Raw genomic sequence first — 15,521 nt, forward strand, 5'->3', positions numbered from 1 at the left:
AAGAAAGCTGGTTCTGTGCTGGGGATAACTCTGGAACCACTGGAGCTGATTGTTCAAAAAAGAATGCTGCACAAGATGATGAAGATGATGGAGGATTCTTCCCACCCTCTCCACAACACAGTGAAGAATCAACAGAGTGTGTTCAGTGGGAGGCTGCGTCAGTTTCACTGTAGAACGGAAAGATACAGAAATTCATTCCTGCCAACAGCCAACACCTTGAAGAACAAGTCTGACTGGGTCCAGCCCTACAAAATTATAGGCATTTATATAATTCATCACACAGGGATCACCATGATAGCCATGTGATGAGCAACTGGTTGTCATGTTATAAACAACAACATGTACAAACAGAATGAGGCTTTATCCAGCGGAGATAATGATTCTGTGTTCATGTTTTACTTGCTCTTAATGAGAAACTGATAAAATGCCAACACAGTAAGACTGCTGTTTGAACTGCTTTTCACTCTTACACATTTGTCCCAATTCAGAGGCTGCACCCTTCGATGGATGGAGCCTTCGTGTCCGTGAAAGTATGGGTCCTTCGAAGGACGCAGCATCTAAGCGTTCGTTAAATGAGCGGTCTCGTCTACGAAGGACTTCTTACTTGAGTTGTCAAGTCCCGTAGTGCCGCTCATGTTGCCCAGCAACCCGACCTGTCGAATTTTTATTCCAGGGATGAGGATGTAGTTAATTCTGAAATGAACTCCGACATTGTGATTTTGTTTTTCATGGGTTTGTTTAATATACTTGAAGAACTTGAAGTGCCTGTAGTGTACGGTTGCACCGGACGAATCTGTCCAAAGTGTTCACAGCTTATGTGAATTTGTTCACATTCACACTAATATGAACTAAAAATATTCTAATCTATAATCTAATCAATCTTGGTAAAATATAACTCATAACTATATAACTCGATAATGCTTCCCCAATAACAAACCCTGGATCACCAGTGACCTGAAAAAGCTGCTGAACATCAAAAAGAACGCTTTCAGGGATGGAGACAGGGAGTTATTGAAGATCACACAAAAACAACTGAAAAAACAGACTAAGAAGTGTAAGGAGGACTACAGGAAAAAGTTGGAGAGCCAGCTCCAGCAGAACAACGTGAGGGATGTGTGGACTGGAATGAAGACTATCACCGGCTTCAAGTTGAAGGGGGATCAGACTGATGGAGGTCTGGACAGAGCTAACGAACTGAATATGTTCTTCAATAGGTTCAGTTCCCCCCCTGCCTCCAACCCAACACACCACACACCCTCCATGAGCCCACAGCTTTCCTGTCCCACCTCCACTCTGTCACCCTGCAGCTCAGTCATGGACCTGAACACAGCCTCATCTCCCTCCACACCAGGACATCCTGAGACCTCCTCTGCCTCCACCTCCAGCCTGATTGTCTCCTGCGACCAGGTCAAGAAACAGCTGGAGAAACTGAACCGGAACAAGGCTGCAGGTCCAGATGGTATCAGTCCCAGAGTTCTCAAGACCTGCTCAGAACAACTATGTTCGGTTCTCCAGCACCTTTTTGACACCAGCCTGAGACAGAACAGAGTTCCAGTGCTGTGGAAAACATGGTCATGAGCAGCATTAGACCTCTGAACCATGCAATCAAAGTGGTCAAGAAATGGAAACCTTCCAACCCCAGAGACCTGGAGTGTGTCACAAAAGAGGACTGATGCAAAATCCCAGTACAGAGATGCCAAAACAAAACAAAGCAAAAAAGCATACATTTTTGTGGTTGCAAATAAAAGCTTTGCCACTGATTACTGAAAATTCACCATTTGGAATGCAATAGAAGGTCAAAAAATTTGGTTGGTATGATCAATTTTACACAAGGCATTTTAAGTATCATGAAAAAAAACATAGAAACAAATAAAATTCATCATTTATTTCCAGCCAAAGGAAACCTATTTATCAATAAGAATTCCCTATAACTCCAAGTACCGGCATTGGTATGAGTCATTACGGGATAAACTAGATAAATTGAGTGTTAGATATGTACACAGATGGATAAAGACATATATAGATGGATCTACAGAGGGCGCTGTATTTCCACAAATCTTCACACAACATGTAAGGATGTTCAGCCTGGATCTCTGAGAAAGAAATCTAAACCATTTGCCGAACGCGTTTCATTAAATAGCTAAGTACCATGTAAACCGCGAGAAGGACCGGCCTGTTCTACAGTGTGCGAATCAAACGCCAACCAGGGATGACGAAATGCCAACGAGTACGTGCAGTGTGAGCAAATCGCGTTGTCCTTCCTAGTTTCGCAGCACTGCAGGGATTTCCCATGTTACACTACTGTACGCATCCTGCCTCACGTAGGCTTGTCCTCGTTGTGACACGTGCTGTGGCATGAGGAGGAGAGAGGGAGCCCATAAAACAGGAAAAATATAGCGAATAGGCTGGTGGAAGGACACGCATGAACACGGCTGTAAATTATAATGTATTGTCATAATATCATTATCTACTGCATTTTGCATAGTGACACATGCAAGCATACAAACCAGATTAGTAGCAGAACAGCCTGTCCCCATGGAAACGTGACAGCTATAATTTCATCACTTCTTACATAACAGTGTTGCATCCATCCATATGGCCACACACATACACAGGCTGCATCCATAGGAGATGCACTCTGCAGTCCTTTACAGATCAATGCACAGCGGAGGCCTGGTTACCCAACGGTTGCCTCTATAGACCTGCAGTCTCTGTCACATGCAGGGAGGGACCAGACAATCAGCTGCATGAATTCAGTTTATTGAGATTTTCAGCTTCTACTTTACTTGTCTGTCTATTACGTGCTTCAAGGAACGTGCCTCTAGTATTTCGTTTCATATCCGTCGAACGTGGTGGTGGGGGAAGAAGGATTCTCCATCATTTCTCAACACGTCCGCGTCTATTTCTCTCTCTGGTTGAAATGATCCTTAATGATAACACAAGCTCATCTCTTATACTATGTTATGACACAATGACCAGACCAGTGTCTCATCCCTGGTTACTATGGTAGCCGCTGAGAGCTCGTGACCAGTCCCTCGTTTACAATGGATCCCGACGGCGAAGGAGGGTGTGACGTCACGTCGCCGGGGCGACCAGGCTCCCCGAGGCACGTGTCTGCTATAAAAGCGGAAGGCGGCGGAGTGTACTGCGCACACAGACTCAAGCAGCATCAGCCGAGAGGTAAGCCACAAGAACAGCTCAGCACTCCGACTCAGTATTTAAAACATAAGAAATATTCTGAGTGAAACTTCAAGTATACTTACGGATCCAGGTTGCAGGGAGTTAATTGATGCAGAGGTGACTCTGTCGTCGCAGCATCGCGTTGCGAGACATTTTAATGCTAATTTTTCACCCCTATCGTGATATAAATGCTGCATTACTAGTTAGTGGCCGCATTGTAGCCTTAACTAGCTAGGTTGTACATTGCTAGATTGCTAGCTGTAGATTTAAATGAACCTACTAGGTTCATTTAAATCTACAATTAGCCATTTGAAGACCTCCAGAGACGGGCGATGGGATGAGAGAGCGCTATAAAGGTCATTTATTGATTCCAAAACAGCCATTTTGTGCTCGTTTTAACGTTTCAGGAAGAGGGAGGGATGGGAGGGGATGCGGCTGTGGCCTTGTACTATGGAGGGAGGTTGTGTAAGCCCTGCATCATTTAGCTTTACCTGAAATACACCACGAAGTACAAAAATAAGAGAGAGCTGTGGCGTATTGTAAAGGAAAATGCAACGTGTTGATGCTGGTTCGTTCGCACTGTGGGCTATAAATCACTCATCTGCAGCTAAACTGTCTCCTGCTAAGCGGGTAACGTGACATTGGCAGTGCTGCATCTGCGGAAGTGGATTAGGCTCCATGTTACGTAACCCACTGTCCTGCAAGAATGTGTAGCGCCGCGGCTACCACATAAGAATATGATATTGAGGAATTGAAATGTGATTTAGAGAATAAATTAGCTTTATTAGCATAATAGTGGTACAGTTGAGCCGTAATGACGTCGGTAAACGGGTTGAATGAGTGTGCGTGAACGGAGGTGCAGCTACGTGCCTCCCCCAGTGTTCATCATGAAGTCTGTCCACCGTTCAGAGATGAGTCAGGAGGCCGCAGTGATGCAACATGAGAAAACGGGGGGAAAACGAGCAACCTTGGCGTCGTTTCATATCCAAAAATGAGAGAAGCTTCCTGAAAATGCCCCTCTGAAGGGCAGGGGGAAAGTGTCGCATGATTCTGCCGCAGTTTGACTCCAGACTCGACAGACCTGTTGATGCGGCTTTCAAAAGGGGGTCAGCGCTCTTAAAAGCAACAATCTGATACATTTATGTTTAATATCTGATTTATTAAGCGTCCAAACCACTCACTAACAAAGAAGTCAACCGTGTTCAGTGGAGGATATTTAAAAAGAGGAGAATATATTATATAAAACTATAAAATGCTAGGAAGGGTAATGTTTCTCTACTATCCTGAACTATTTATAATGATAATCCAAATCTAAATTTGTGTTCATGATTACTGCAACCACGTGCCTGTTTTTTGTAGTTACCTTAATTCATGTCATGTAGGTGTGCTGAAGGTCATCACTCCAGCGGGTGAAGGTCACAGCAGGCCCAGAGATGCTGTAGTGATGTTGCTCAGCTCTTAATCCTAAATCTCAAACTCCTTATCAACTTGAAATCACTAATTCACATAGTCATGGTTGGACAGTCACACGTCTTAGCTCTACCTATGAATGACTGAAGGTCAGAAATGGCAGCAGTATAGCATCTCCCTAGAAGCCAAGAACTGCTATCTGCTAGCTGATCTTGTGCTTTTACAAGGTGTTCAGGCCCTATGATTATACTGGAAGGAAATTAGCACACGCACCATGCTTCACTAGATAATACTTAATTTAAGACATTTTTCATTAACATTATAACCTTTTGTTAAACATACATATTCAACTTTCATATGAAATCTATAAAAAAAAATTGAATTAGTTCTCTAGTTCTGTGGTGCCATGTTGGTGATAGAAAATCATTATTTTAGTATTTTTATCTCAGATGGGATATTGATTCTATGTAATTCACTAATGCTGTTAACTTTGCGTGAATCTGAATTACATAGATGCTCACTCTGCTCTCGCAAGTGCTGTAGATGTGGTTGTCAGTCCAATGTCTGACATGTAATCATCAGTGACTGTTGCAGACATGCTGCCCTTTTGCTGAGCAAGGAGTATACCATTAGCCAATGAGATTAGCTGCAGCCAGTCTGCCATACACAGGATGTGTTCTTCCAGAATAACAAGGACTACAACATGCATGTTATTAAGAACATATGGACAAGCCACACAAGCTACATGGGATTTATTCAAGTGCGAGTCTGTGAGGTTTCTGTGACAGTTATTGCAGACGTGGACAACAGTTTCCCAGGATGTAGCTGTTTAAATTAACTGTTCTTTTTTTTTTTGCTTCTTCTGCTGGTGATGTTTGTCATGCAGGAGAATAATTTCCATATAGCCTTGAGTCATTAGTTCTTGTAGCGGTTATGAGTTGTTGGGTCTAGATCAACTCATGTTTTCCACTTAAAGGTAGAGTGGTTGTTTTCAGGCTGAGGTGAGTTTGAGCGTCCCACTTAATTGTGCTCTGCAGCTGTCTTATCAACCAGCCCACTTGTCGAGGCTGTGTGTGAGAGAGAAGGAACTCCACAGTGACTCAGCAGCCTGTGCCTAACAGTCACCAATTTAAGGAAATGGGCCTTACAGCAGGGAAGGACGCACACAGCTGTGATGTAAACGGGCCCTACTCCAACAACTAAGCAATTTTGCTTTCTTTTTTAATACTGCAGTTATATAAAGGTACAGATATTTGCATAGTTGGCATCCTATGAGACAGGTAGCAAATGCTGCATAAACAGTGCTACTGCACTGTATCTTATGCAACAAGGAGGCAAATGACAGAGACAGAGTCTTAAGAAAGACATGTCATCTGCCTGCTGACATAAGCTCATACAGTGTGTCGTCCACTTATACCTGTGCTTAGTAGTCTGTCTTCCTCTGCAGTTTGATACAGCACACCTTTTACTAATTCATGACGGCTGGTGTATGCTTGTAGGTGTGTGTGGATAAACAAGTCCTTGTTAAACCACAATATTTAACCTTACTTTATCCATTTCATTAACCAAGTACTAACTTGTCACTGATGAAATGTCTAATAGAAACAATAGGCCTCCTATCATTCTGTCCTTGCCACGCCTGTTGAGAAGGACACACAGCCTGCGGTGCCTGTGTGATGGTATTTGACATGTAACAGACTAGTTTACAGCAGCAAGTGACTTTGGCTCAGTGATGAGACCATGAAAGGAGAGGATGCAAGTTTGCTGCTAAAGAGGAAATGAAAGAACAGCTAACCAGAAGTAAAGTTCCTAAGCTGCCTGCAGAAAGAGTGACTCCAATAGTTTGTATTCATGCAATTCACTAGGAGGCGGGCAAGAAGTAAAGGCTTACCTAATTGGATAGTTCGTCTGGCCTCTGGCCAATCAACCTACTGCAGTGGAAAAACACTGGAGAGAAAGAGGGTGTGACAGAGGGATAGAGAGCTGGAGGAAGGTTTGTATAGGCTAAAAAAGCTGAAAGAAGGGCGGGTGAAAGAGGAAGACCCGCAGAGTGGCACTGGACAGGAAAAGTAGGGGGGGTGACTGAGTTCATTCACTCTCCGAGAAATTTCAAATGAATGCACAAACTGAGGTCAAGCAAAAGAATGACCATACTAACTTGATTCTAAATGTCTCCTGGCATAAATATAATGAACTATGTGAGAGATTCAGTCTGTGTCCTGTCTGTATGTGAGCCCTAACGCTGTTACATAGTAGATCATCTGTGCTACTCATACTTCGGTCCAAATAAGGATTTGCACCAAGTTACTGGAGTGTGCACACTGTCCAAACATTCCCATGAGATGCCGACATATTACAGGAAAGAGACGACTCAAAAGAAGACACAAAATGTCAGTGCCTGACATCAGAGGAGGTGTTGGCTGGAGCGAGTGCTGTGTCACGCTCCTCTCGACTTTTTGTGCTTCCACTCACAACTTAGAAATTTTACCACCTGATGCAGCCGTTTGTCTCTGTGCCTTTCTGGTTGACTAGCTATGAGTCATCTGTCCCCCAGTGGTCTCTATTGCTCATGCACATACACAGACATGGCGACCCTATTCAGCACCCCCATGGTTAAACTCTGTGTTTGTGTGAGAAAAATGGGTCGTAGCGCAGAGGGAGGGGAGGCTGTGCTAAATAGTGAGGACTAGACAGACAAAGAGTAGTAAAAAAAATAGAAAGTTGGAGGGAGGGTGCTGAATTTTAATGATTAGTTTGGGTGGTGGGGATAAGGGGAGGGGAGCGGTGTGACACTCGATGCCAGACAAATGAAGGAGAAATAGGTTTTTTGGTTTTTTTTTGTTTTTTAAAGCAGGTGAATGGGGATTATAGGAAGCAGGTGAAGAGGAAACAAACTGAAGCAGGAGAAAGATGGGGTAATGCAATGGATGGACATAGGGATGACAAATAGAAACAGAAATAGAACACTGACTAGTTGGTTCTTCTCTTATCTAGCTCTTCAGATTAAGATATGGTTACAACCAAGCTGCAACCTCTCGGACTGAAAAATTAAACCCAGTGCACAAATGCCAAAAACTGCAGTTCCTTGAAGGGCCACATGAGACTGCCAACTATATTCATGCCAGCTATATTAAGACTTAAAGGTACGCTTAGATAGTGGCTTCATCGCTTTGAGTGACATGTAAATGGTGTCACAGGACAGTCCGAGACAAAGAGACATTTACATGGAACGCCTCAGTTCCACTCTCACGCCATCTTTGCTTTTTGGGTAAGATGGGAGTTGGAAAGAGTCGGTTCATTTCCACCACACAGAAATTTGTTGTGTTGACTTGGTCACCTGTATCATCGCATGAAGTCAAGATATTCCCAGACAAGGAGTCTTGTACTGACTCTTCAAGCTGGTCCTTGTGAGATCTGTAAAAGAACAGTAAAATGTTTACGGGACCATGCTATACGTAATACGTCTGCCTGCCTCTTCTTTAACTAGTTTAATGAGTGTCAGCAGATTGCAAGCAGCAGTCACCAACGTGTAGCCTCCTTCCTGCTCTCTGCACAATGCTGCCTCTGTGAGCTGTGGCACGTCTGTGTGAGTGCTGTCAGAGTGTGGGCTGAATACCAGACCAGGACTGATTGGTCTACAGTTGAAAGAGCTGTTGGCCGTGAAGCTGTTTTTTTTTGGTTGTAAAATAGTCTTATAGTAGGGTTTATTGTATATAGGAAAAAGTGCTTGCAGAGATCTAACCAAAAATATGACGTATGACTATAGCAATCAATGTTTTAGTCTATTTTTAACAACTTTTACATGTTTCACAATAAAACCGCATGAAAATAGGTACACCCGGTGATATTATTTGTTCGAATAACAAAGTAGTTAAATCTACACCTCACTCATCATTAACAGAAGACAGGCATAAGAATTTGAGGGGTTTTTTTGTTTTTTTTTTAATATACCACAAATCTCTTTAACTAAACTACCAGATTTGTGTGCACAGTCTCATACCTGTCAGGTTTATGTTAGGAAGCATGAGCTCCACACCTGACCACACGGAGACCTTTTGTGTAGAGAGGTGGACATGAATGACACACCATTTTGTTTTTTGTTTATTTTATTTAGTCCAGTAGCTACAGAGAAAAACAAAGTACTGTATAAAATTAAGCTTACTTGTCTGATTTAAGCAAGCAGCCTGATGTAGAAGGACATTTGGTCAACAGAAGTCATCACCTGAGTTTCTTTCTTGCGGAGGCCATCTTGCCTTGAATGTTACAGAGGGGACAGGCCTCCAAAGCAGGTCTTTGATAGGTGCACTGAGTGGGCGGGATCTGAACGATGATTGGATTACAGATGGGTCCTGATTGGTTGATTTAAACTGAAAAGGCACGTCCCTGCCTTATATGTGAGTGTGCTGGAAGAGAAGCAAGGGATTAGTTTAAACATGAAGGCACTCCTAACTGTTGAATGCAAGTTATGAAAGTTTTCTTGTAAATTTTTTTCTCTTGCAATTATGTTGTTTCCTTTCCTTCTTTTGGAGATTTGCTGTTTCTTTAAAAATTCCAAATAAACAGCTTCTGATTTTTAAGCAAAATTTTATGTCGTCTATATGCCATGCGAGGCTACCTACACTTTATTTTAACCAAATTGTGTTCACTGTGACTCAGTGGTGAGGAATGACTGAGAACCGTTGCACTTGCAACCACTTTCTCTTCCGACCTTGATTGGCCAATGCACCACACGGCTGCTAGGCAACAGTAACGGACGTGGAAGGGGTTCATTTCTGCAAGTGCATACAGGCAGACAAAAGCTGGCAGTCTGAAGCACATAACACTGATTAAGTTGTGAATTTCCTACATCCAGAGGCATCTCTGAGATTCCATCACTCCAGATCTGTCTCTTATGTGCCTCCACTACTCTTTGTGCAGCCCAAATTTCCATCTGCTTTAGCAATGGCAGAAAAAGCAGAAAAGCCTACTCTGGCTTAAAAGTAGTGTCATTTTTCAGTAGACCAGCCATTTTGTTTTGGAAACCAAGGGCAACTTCTCTGTTGTTTGGAAAATGCAGATGGTGGTATAGAAAGACAGACGCAGCCAAGGAGTGGGATAAATTGTGAAACAGGTGACAGGGGGAAGGAGAGGTCAAAAAAGAGGAAGGAGAGAAGGGCACTGCACAATTCTGTAAAGGCACAATAGGTAATAGAGAAATGTGAGGACTGCATTGTCATAGTATATGCACCTTCTTCCTCTCTCTCTCTTTTGTTGACCTTGTATTGTGAATGCTTGCAGCAGAACACAAAATGGCTGCTCTACCTTGAAAGGAGAGTCCTGAAAAAAGACAGACAGGAAAAACATCAATGAAACAAGTAAACACCACAAATGCCCCTGTGAGAAATCTCCCAGTTGAAACCACTGAGGCCTTTGCAGTGCACAACTCTCAGACTGTTGAATGAATTGATTTTAACTGACAGCCAATATTGTTACCTTTCTAGCAAGTCAGACCACCTATCTGCATATTGTGCTTTTGTCATATTCATGGATAAACTCAGGTTGAAACGGTCCAAGTCCTCATTTATCATTGTTTGACAGTGTGTGGGAGAAACAAAAGGATGATTTGTCCTAATCTGGTTCCCCCTTCAGTCTATTTAAAGTGCCCCCACAATGCATTTCATCAGATCAACAGCCTGTCCCATATGCCTCCTGCTGAGACACACACACACACACCACAGATAAGGAGATTACAGTAGTCTAAAATTACAACCAACCAGTTTCAAGGTCGATCCTAGCTGCTCTTCCTTATTCTACCTGTGTCAGTCACACACAGACACACACACACACACGATAGCTTCTGGTCAGGTAGTGTCTGGTGAATGCTGTTGAGGTACTGTATGTATTCACTTAAGAGTGCTTGGATCCTTGTTATGGTCAGAAGGTCCTTGTTGTGCACACAGCTTCTTGTGTGTTGCACCCAGAACAGGTCACATAATGGAGTATATTTGATATGGGAATCTAAATATGATGTGAGACACTTGTAAAAGACATGTCAAGATCAGCAGCACAGAGGAAGAGGTGGTTATAGTGAGGAGAGAAAGGCTTCAAAAAAAGGAAATATAGGTGGCAGGAGAAATAGGAGGATGTATGAAAAGAAGAGGAAAGCAGAGTGAAAAGGAGGTCACATAGTTGAGTCAGGGCCAGGCTTCCTCTCTGTTCAAGTTGGAAGACAAGTCTGTGTTTGCAGCATTGCATACCTACCACTTTGTCCCTCCCTTCTTATCCCATTGTTCTCAAAACATGCCCCTACATGATGTAACACCTCCCTTCTACTTCAGCAGCTGCCTGTAAAACACACCTGTATTTTCCCTCACTGACGATAAACAGAATCTCACCCTTAAACGCTTTGAGTCAGGCTTTTGCACACCAGTATGCCACCTTGGAGTTTTTTTTTCTCTCCGGTGCTAATTTATCACACTGACTGCCATAAACATCTCACAGATCTTTAGAAGTTACATGACTGATGTTTTATTCATGAAATATAATGTTGTAGTGATATTTTTTAAAAACGATTTTCTTGTGTTTCTATCTTCATTTAGATTTGGTGCAAAAATCACAGCCAATTCCAGAAACTTAACAAACCTGATTAACATTACTTCATGTTGCTTTATTCACATTCATAAATATTTGTGTTTTTGTTTTCAAGCTCATTGTCTTATGTTCAAACCCAGTTTGAAAGAAGAGTGAACTCTGTGTTGCAGTGATTTCTAAAGATCAGATTAGGGGTTAGCCAATTATCAGATCCAACGTAGAGCATTTTAGGATAAATGTTGAAAAGTGCTCTGTTAATTAAACATACAGGAATGTACAACAGTCAGTAGCCGTCGCCTTTCTAATGTAGATGTTGTGTTTCTTTTTTACCCAGGTAACTCCACATCTCCTAAGCAGCAGCAGCCATGTCAGATCTCTGTGTTGGAATCAATGGGTGAGTTTGAAACACACACAGACACTAACACACAATATTTAAACAGGATATTCAGGATGATTTTAGGATGCTATGGTGGGACCTCAGTGAAGCATATTCTGGGGCTTGGTGGCCACTGCTTCCAAAACAATTTGTGGTTGCTAGTAAATGTATATGGAAAGGACAAATGTCTATGCAGTGCTTTGTTCTGCAAAACTGCAAAAAATAATTTTTGTCAAATAATAATTGCACAGTAACAGCTTTGGTTCTCTTTGATTACATTGAAGTTCATGCTGTTGCCTGGTGCTCTTCATTTAACAGGTTTACTGTGGTGACATGTTCAACTGCATCCCTTTCTTACAATGTGTTAGAGACATGTAACGTGTTAGTTTTCTGTGCACATTCAGAACCACTGGATGGTGCTAGATCACGTGCATTTCAAACCAAAGCCAACTGGCATATCAGCCACATCTCCCCTCTCCCTTCACTATCATTAGCAACTACAAGGGTTGTGTACACGAGAGCCACATTAGCATTGTAAAATACACTGACTGGCCAGGCCAAGTTTCTGTCAACTTTAGTAACATTATCTTTTCTTCACTATCGTCTCTCCTCTCCACGGTTCAGTGGACACATAGACAGACAGGGTTACGGTTACATGACATGATGTCATCACTCCACTGTATCTTTACATAGCAAATACGTGTTTGCTGCGATATTAGTGCGACATTATTGTTTAAAATCTTGCAACGTTAAACTTATCTGGCAAAAAAGTGATCCAGCAGCTAGTAATGAAGTGTAATTGCCCGTGAGTGTTGATAAGCAGCCATTCTCAAGCAAGGAAACTAAACTTTGGGGCTGTTCGACGACTCATGTGTGGTCCCAGGAGTGGTTTGACATCCTGAGGAAGTTTCCCACCATTTCCCAAAGCAACTATTATTAATCTCTCTCTCCCTGTCTCTTTCCACAGTTTCGGTCGTATTGGCCGCCTGGTCCTGAGGGCTTGCCTTCAGAAGGGCATCAGAGTTGTAGCCATCAATGACCCCTTCATTGACTTGAAGTACATGGTGAGACAGACTTATTGCTAAATTATTCACAACACATGCTTAAATCTATGATAAGCACTAGAATGTTTAATCTCTTTTTTGTTGAAGTTCAAAAAGTGACCTACACTCAAGAAAATGTCAGCAATACATAAACTGAATATGACTGATACTTAATTTTGAACACATTTTGTTGTCACAGAAGCTTATTTGTCATTTAGTTGAAATCACTTGTCAGATTTAGGGTTTAAACACTACTTTAAGTAGACTGTATGAAATCTGTGCTACTGTCACAAATATATGTATTAACGTCTTCAAATACTCACCAATGTAACCCCATCATTTTCATCCTGCTTCCTTTTAGGTCTACATGTTCAAGTATGACTCCACCCATGGCCGTTACAGTGGTGAGGTCTCCCAAGAAGATGACAAGCTCATAGTCGACGGCAATCCCATCTCTGTGTTCCAGTGGTGAGTGACGATAACATTTGCTGGCTAGTCGCAGTTATTATAGTGAGCTCAGATATCAGCAGTGTGGAGCAAAGCAGTTTTTGTGTCATGAGGAACTTTTCCACCAATTATCACAACAGTACAATTTCTTCTTTAAAAAAAAAAACAAAACATAAAACATGAAAAAGTTTAGTTTAAATATTTACATTTACATACACATGTATTTCATGGATACAGTGAGGCCTTTATGCTAGTTTGACCTGCTGGTCTTCGTTATTCTTAACGGACTATTGGCAGTGGAATGACACTTTCTGCTGCCCAGGGCCTCAGCCATACAGCTACCCCCTCCAACCTTTGTATCAACTGTTGTTTTAGTCCATTGAGAGATGCTGTCTCAGCTCTGCAAAAGGCAATACCAACAAAATAGGATATTTATTGAAGTTCACATTCCTATTTCACAACAGTTTTTTGAGCATGACGTGCCAGTTTGTCAGTGACTTTTATATCCAAATGTGTAAAATGAAACATTTTATATTTTTTTGCCTTGCATGAATTTATTGAAAGAGGCTCTGCACACTCATTTGAAGAGCACAGGGTGTAGTATTCCAGCAAGAGTAGCACCATTACCACTTCTCATTTTCCTCCTCCCTATATGTAACTTCCTCATTGTCTTTGCTACTTTGTTTTTGCTTTTGCACTATTTTAGTGTTATTTGTCTGTCTCCCAGATTTAGGATCATTTCATTGTACACTGACTCAATTCCTTCTTTGACTCTAGTATGAAGCCAGCTGAGATCCCCTGGGGATCTGCTGGAGCTAAATATGTTGTCGAGTCCACTGGAGTCTTCCTCAGTGTTGAGAAGGCCTCTGTACGTACAAACACATCAACACACAAATGCACAGACTAATACACAGAGACTACCAGATATCTCGTTACTGAACCTGTCTCTCTTCTCCAATCACAGTCCCATCTCCAGGGCGGTGCAAAGCGTGTGGTTGTGTCTGCCCCCTCACCTGACGCTCCAATGTTTGTCATGGGGGTTAATGAAGACAAATACGACCCCTCCTCCATGACCATTGTCAGGTAATGTATCTTTGGTTTTGAACTGACGCTGTGTTTATTTCCACAAAGCAGCTCCCAAATGTAGCTGCACAACCTCACCAAAAATGTAAATAATATATCTTGATATTGTATCTTGTAGAGTTGATTAGTTAGCAACACATTTGTCTTTCTGTTGATAGTAATGCCTCCTGTACCACCAACTGCCTGGCCCCCCTGGCCAAAGTCATCCATGATAACTTTGGCATTGAGGAGGCTCTCATGGTAAGTCACAGTAAATATATGCATTTTTAAATGTGATGTTAATTTTTATAGTGTGTGCTGTTGTAAGCACAGTCTTTTCATGTTTACTGACGACTTTCCTCTCTGTAGACCACAGTTCATGCATACACAGCCACCCAGAAGACAGTGGATGGTCCCAGTGCCAAGGCTTGGCGGGATGGCCGTGGTGCCCACCAGAACATCATTCCAGCCTCCACTGGTGCTGCAAAGGCAGTGGGCAAAGTCATCCCTGAACTCAATGGGTAAGGAGATGCACTCAAACACCATGGTCAGCAGCCTAAGCTTGGATGCACTTTTGCTAGCTGTGGCAAGGAAATAGAGAACGATTGATAAGAAGGTAAGAAATAACAAAAAAATCGCTCTTTTCTCCCTCTCTGTCTAGTAAGCTGACAGGGATGGCATTCAGGGTGCCAGTGGCTGATGTGTCAGTAGTGGACCTGACATGCCGCCTCTCCAAGCCTGCATCTTACAGTGAAATTAAGGAAGCTGTCAAGAATGCCGCACATGGGACCATGAAGGGAGTGCTGGGTTACACCGAAGACCAGGTATTTCAGATATACTGTAAAGCCAATATAAAGCTGGTATATTCTTGTAGTGAGTGAATTATGATTTATTTTACTATGTCCTTTGACCTCTAACTTGTGTGTTGGCAGGTGGTGTCCTCTGACTTTATCGGTGACACCCACTCCTCCATCTTTGATGCTGGTGCTGGCATCTCCCTCAACGACAACTTTGTCAAGCTCATTTCCTGGTAAGTTTTCAAATGTCTTGTGCAGCCCAATATGTAAAAAAGAAAGCTAGGGTTTCTCTTTAGAGAGAAAATACATTTTTCAGAAATTACCGACTAATTTGTCTTTCTTTTCTCCTTGACCCTCTGTCCAGGTATGATAATGAGTTTGGCTACAGCCACCGTGTTGCTGACCTGCTGCTGCACATGCACTCCAAGGAGTAGGCGCTGCCTGTCCAGAATGGAAGTCAGGAAAGGGACCACCCCAAGCATCCTTTACCCCCTCCCTTCTGTTTTACACACACGTCCCACCCATAGCCAAGTCATAGCATCATGGCCCTTAGCTCTACTACAGTATGCGTAGGCAGCAGCAACAGTGTGTTTGAGTGTTCTGAGTTTATCTGTCTTTCCTTTAACAAAGAAGCGA

General features: G+C 42.5%; 1 protein-coding gene across 1 annotated transcript; it reads left to right on the top strand.

The window, feature by feature from the left end:
• The first annotated feature begins 3,119 nt into the window (after positions 1 to 3,119).
• Positions 3,120 to 15,380, top strand: gapdhs (glyceraldehyde-3-phosphate dehydrogenase, spermatogenic). The gene is made up of 11 exons (XM_008298765.1): positions 3,120 to 3,180; positions 11,495 to 11,554; positions 12,504 to 12,600; positions 12,941 to 13,047; positions 13,804 to 13,894; positions 13,991 to 14,109; positions 14,268 to 14,349; positions 14,458 to 14,609; positions 14,750 to 14,912; positions 15,021 to 15,118; positions 15,250 to 15,380. Exons 2-11 carry the CDS (start codon positions 11,526 to 11,528, stop codon positions 15,317 to 15,319), a joined length of 1,008 nt encoding a protein of 335 aa, XP_008296987.1. The 5' UTR covers positions 3,120 to 3,180; positions 11,495 to 11,525; the 3' UTR covers positions 15,320 to 15,380.
• The last annotated feature ends 141 nt before the right edge of the window (positions 15,381 to 15,521 follow it).

Source organism: Stegastes partitus, unplaced genomic scaffold (assembly GCF_000690725.1).
Source record: "Stegastes partitus isolate 25-593 unplaced genomic scaffold, Stegastes_partitus-1.0.2 Scaffold1349, whole genome shotgun sequence".
NCBI lineage: Eukaryota > Metazoa > Chordata > Actinopteri > Pomacentridae > Stegastes > Stegastes partitus.

Excerpts from the sequence above, each read along its gene's own strand:
- gapdhs (XM_008298765.1), top strand. The coding sequence starts at position 11,526 with ATGTCAGATCTCTGTGTTGGAATCAATGG. Across the intron at positions 11,555-12,503 it reads CTCTGTGTTGGAATCAATGG|TTTCGGTCGTATTGGCCGCC; the intron begins GTGAGTTTGAAA and ends CTCTTTCCACAG. Across the intron at positions 13,048-13,803 it reads CCCATCTCTGTGTTCCAGTG|TATGAAGCCAGCTGAGATCC; the intron begins GTGAGTGACGAT and ends CTTTGACTCTAG.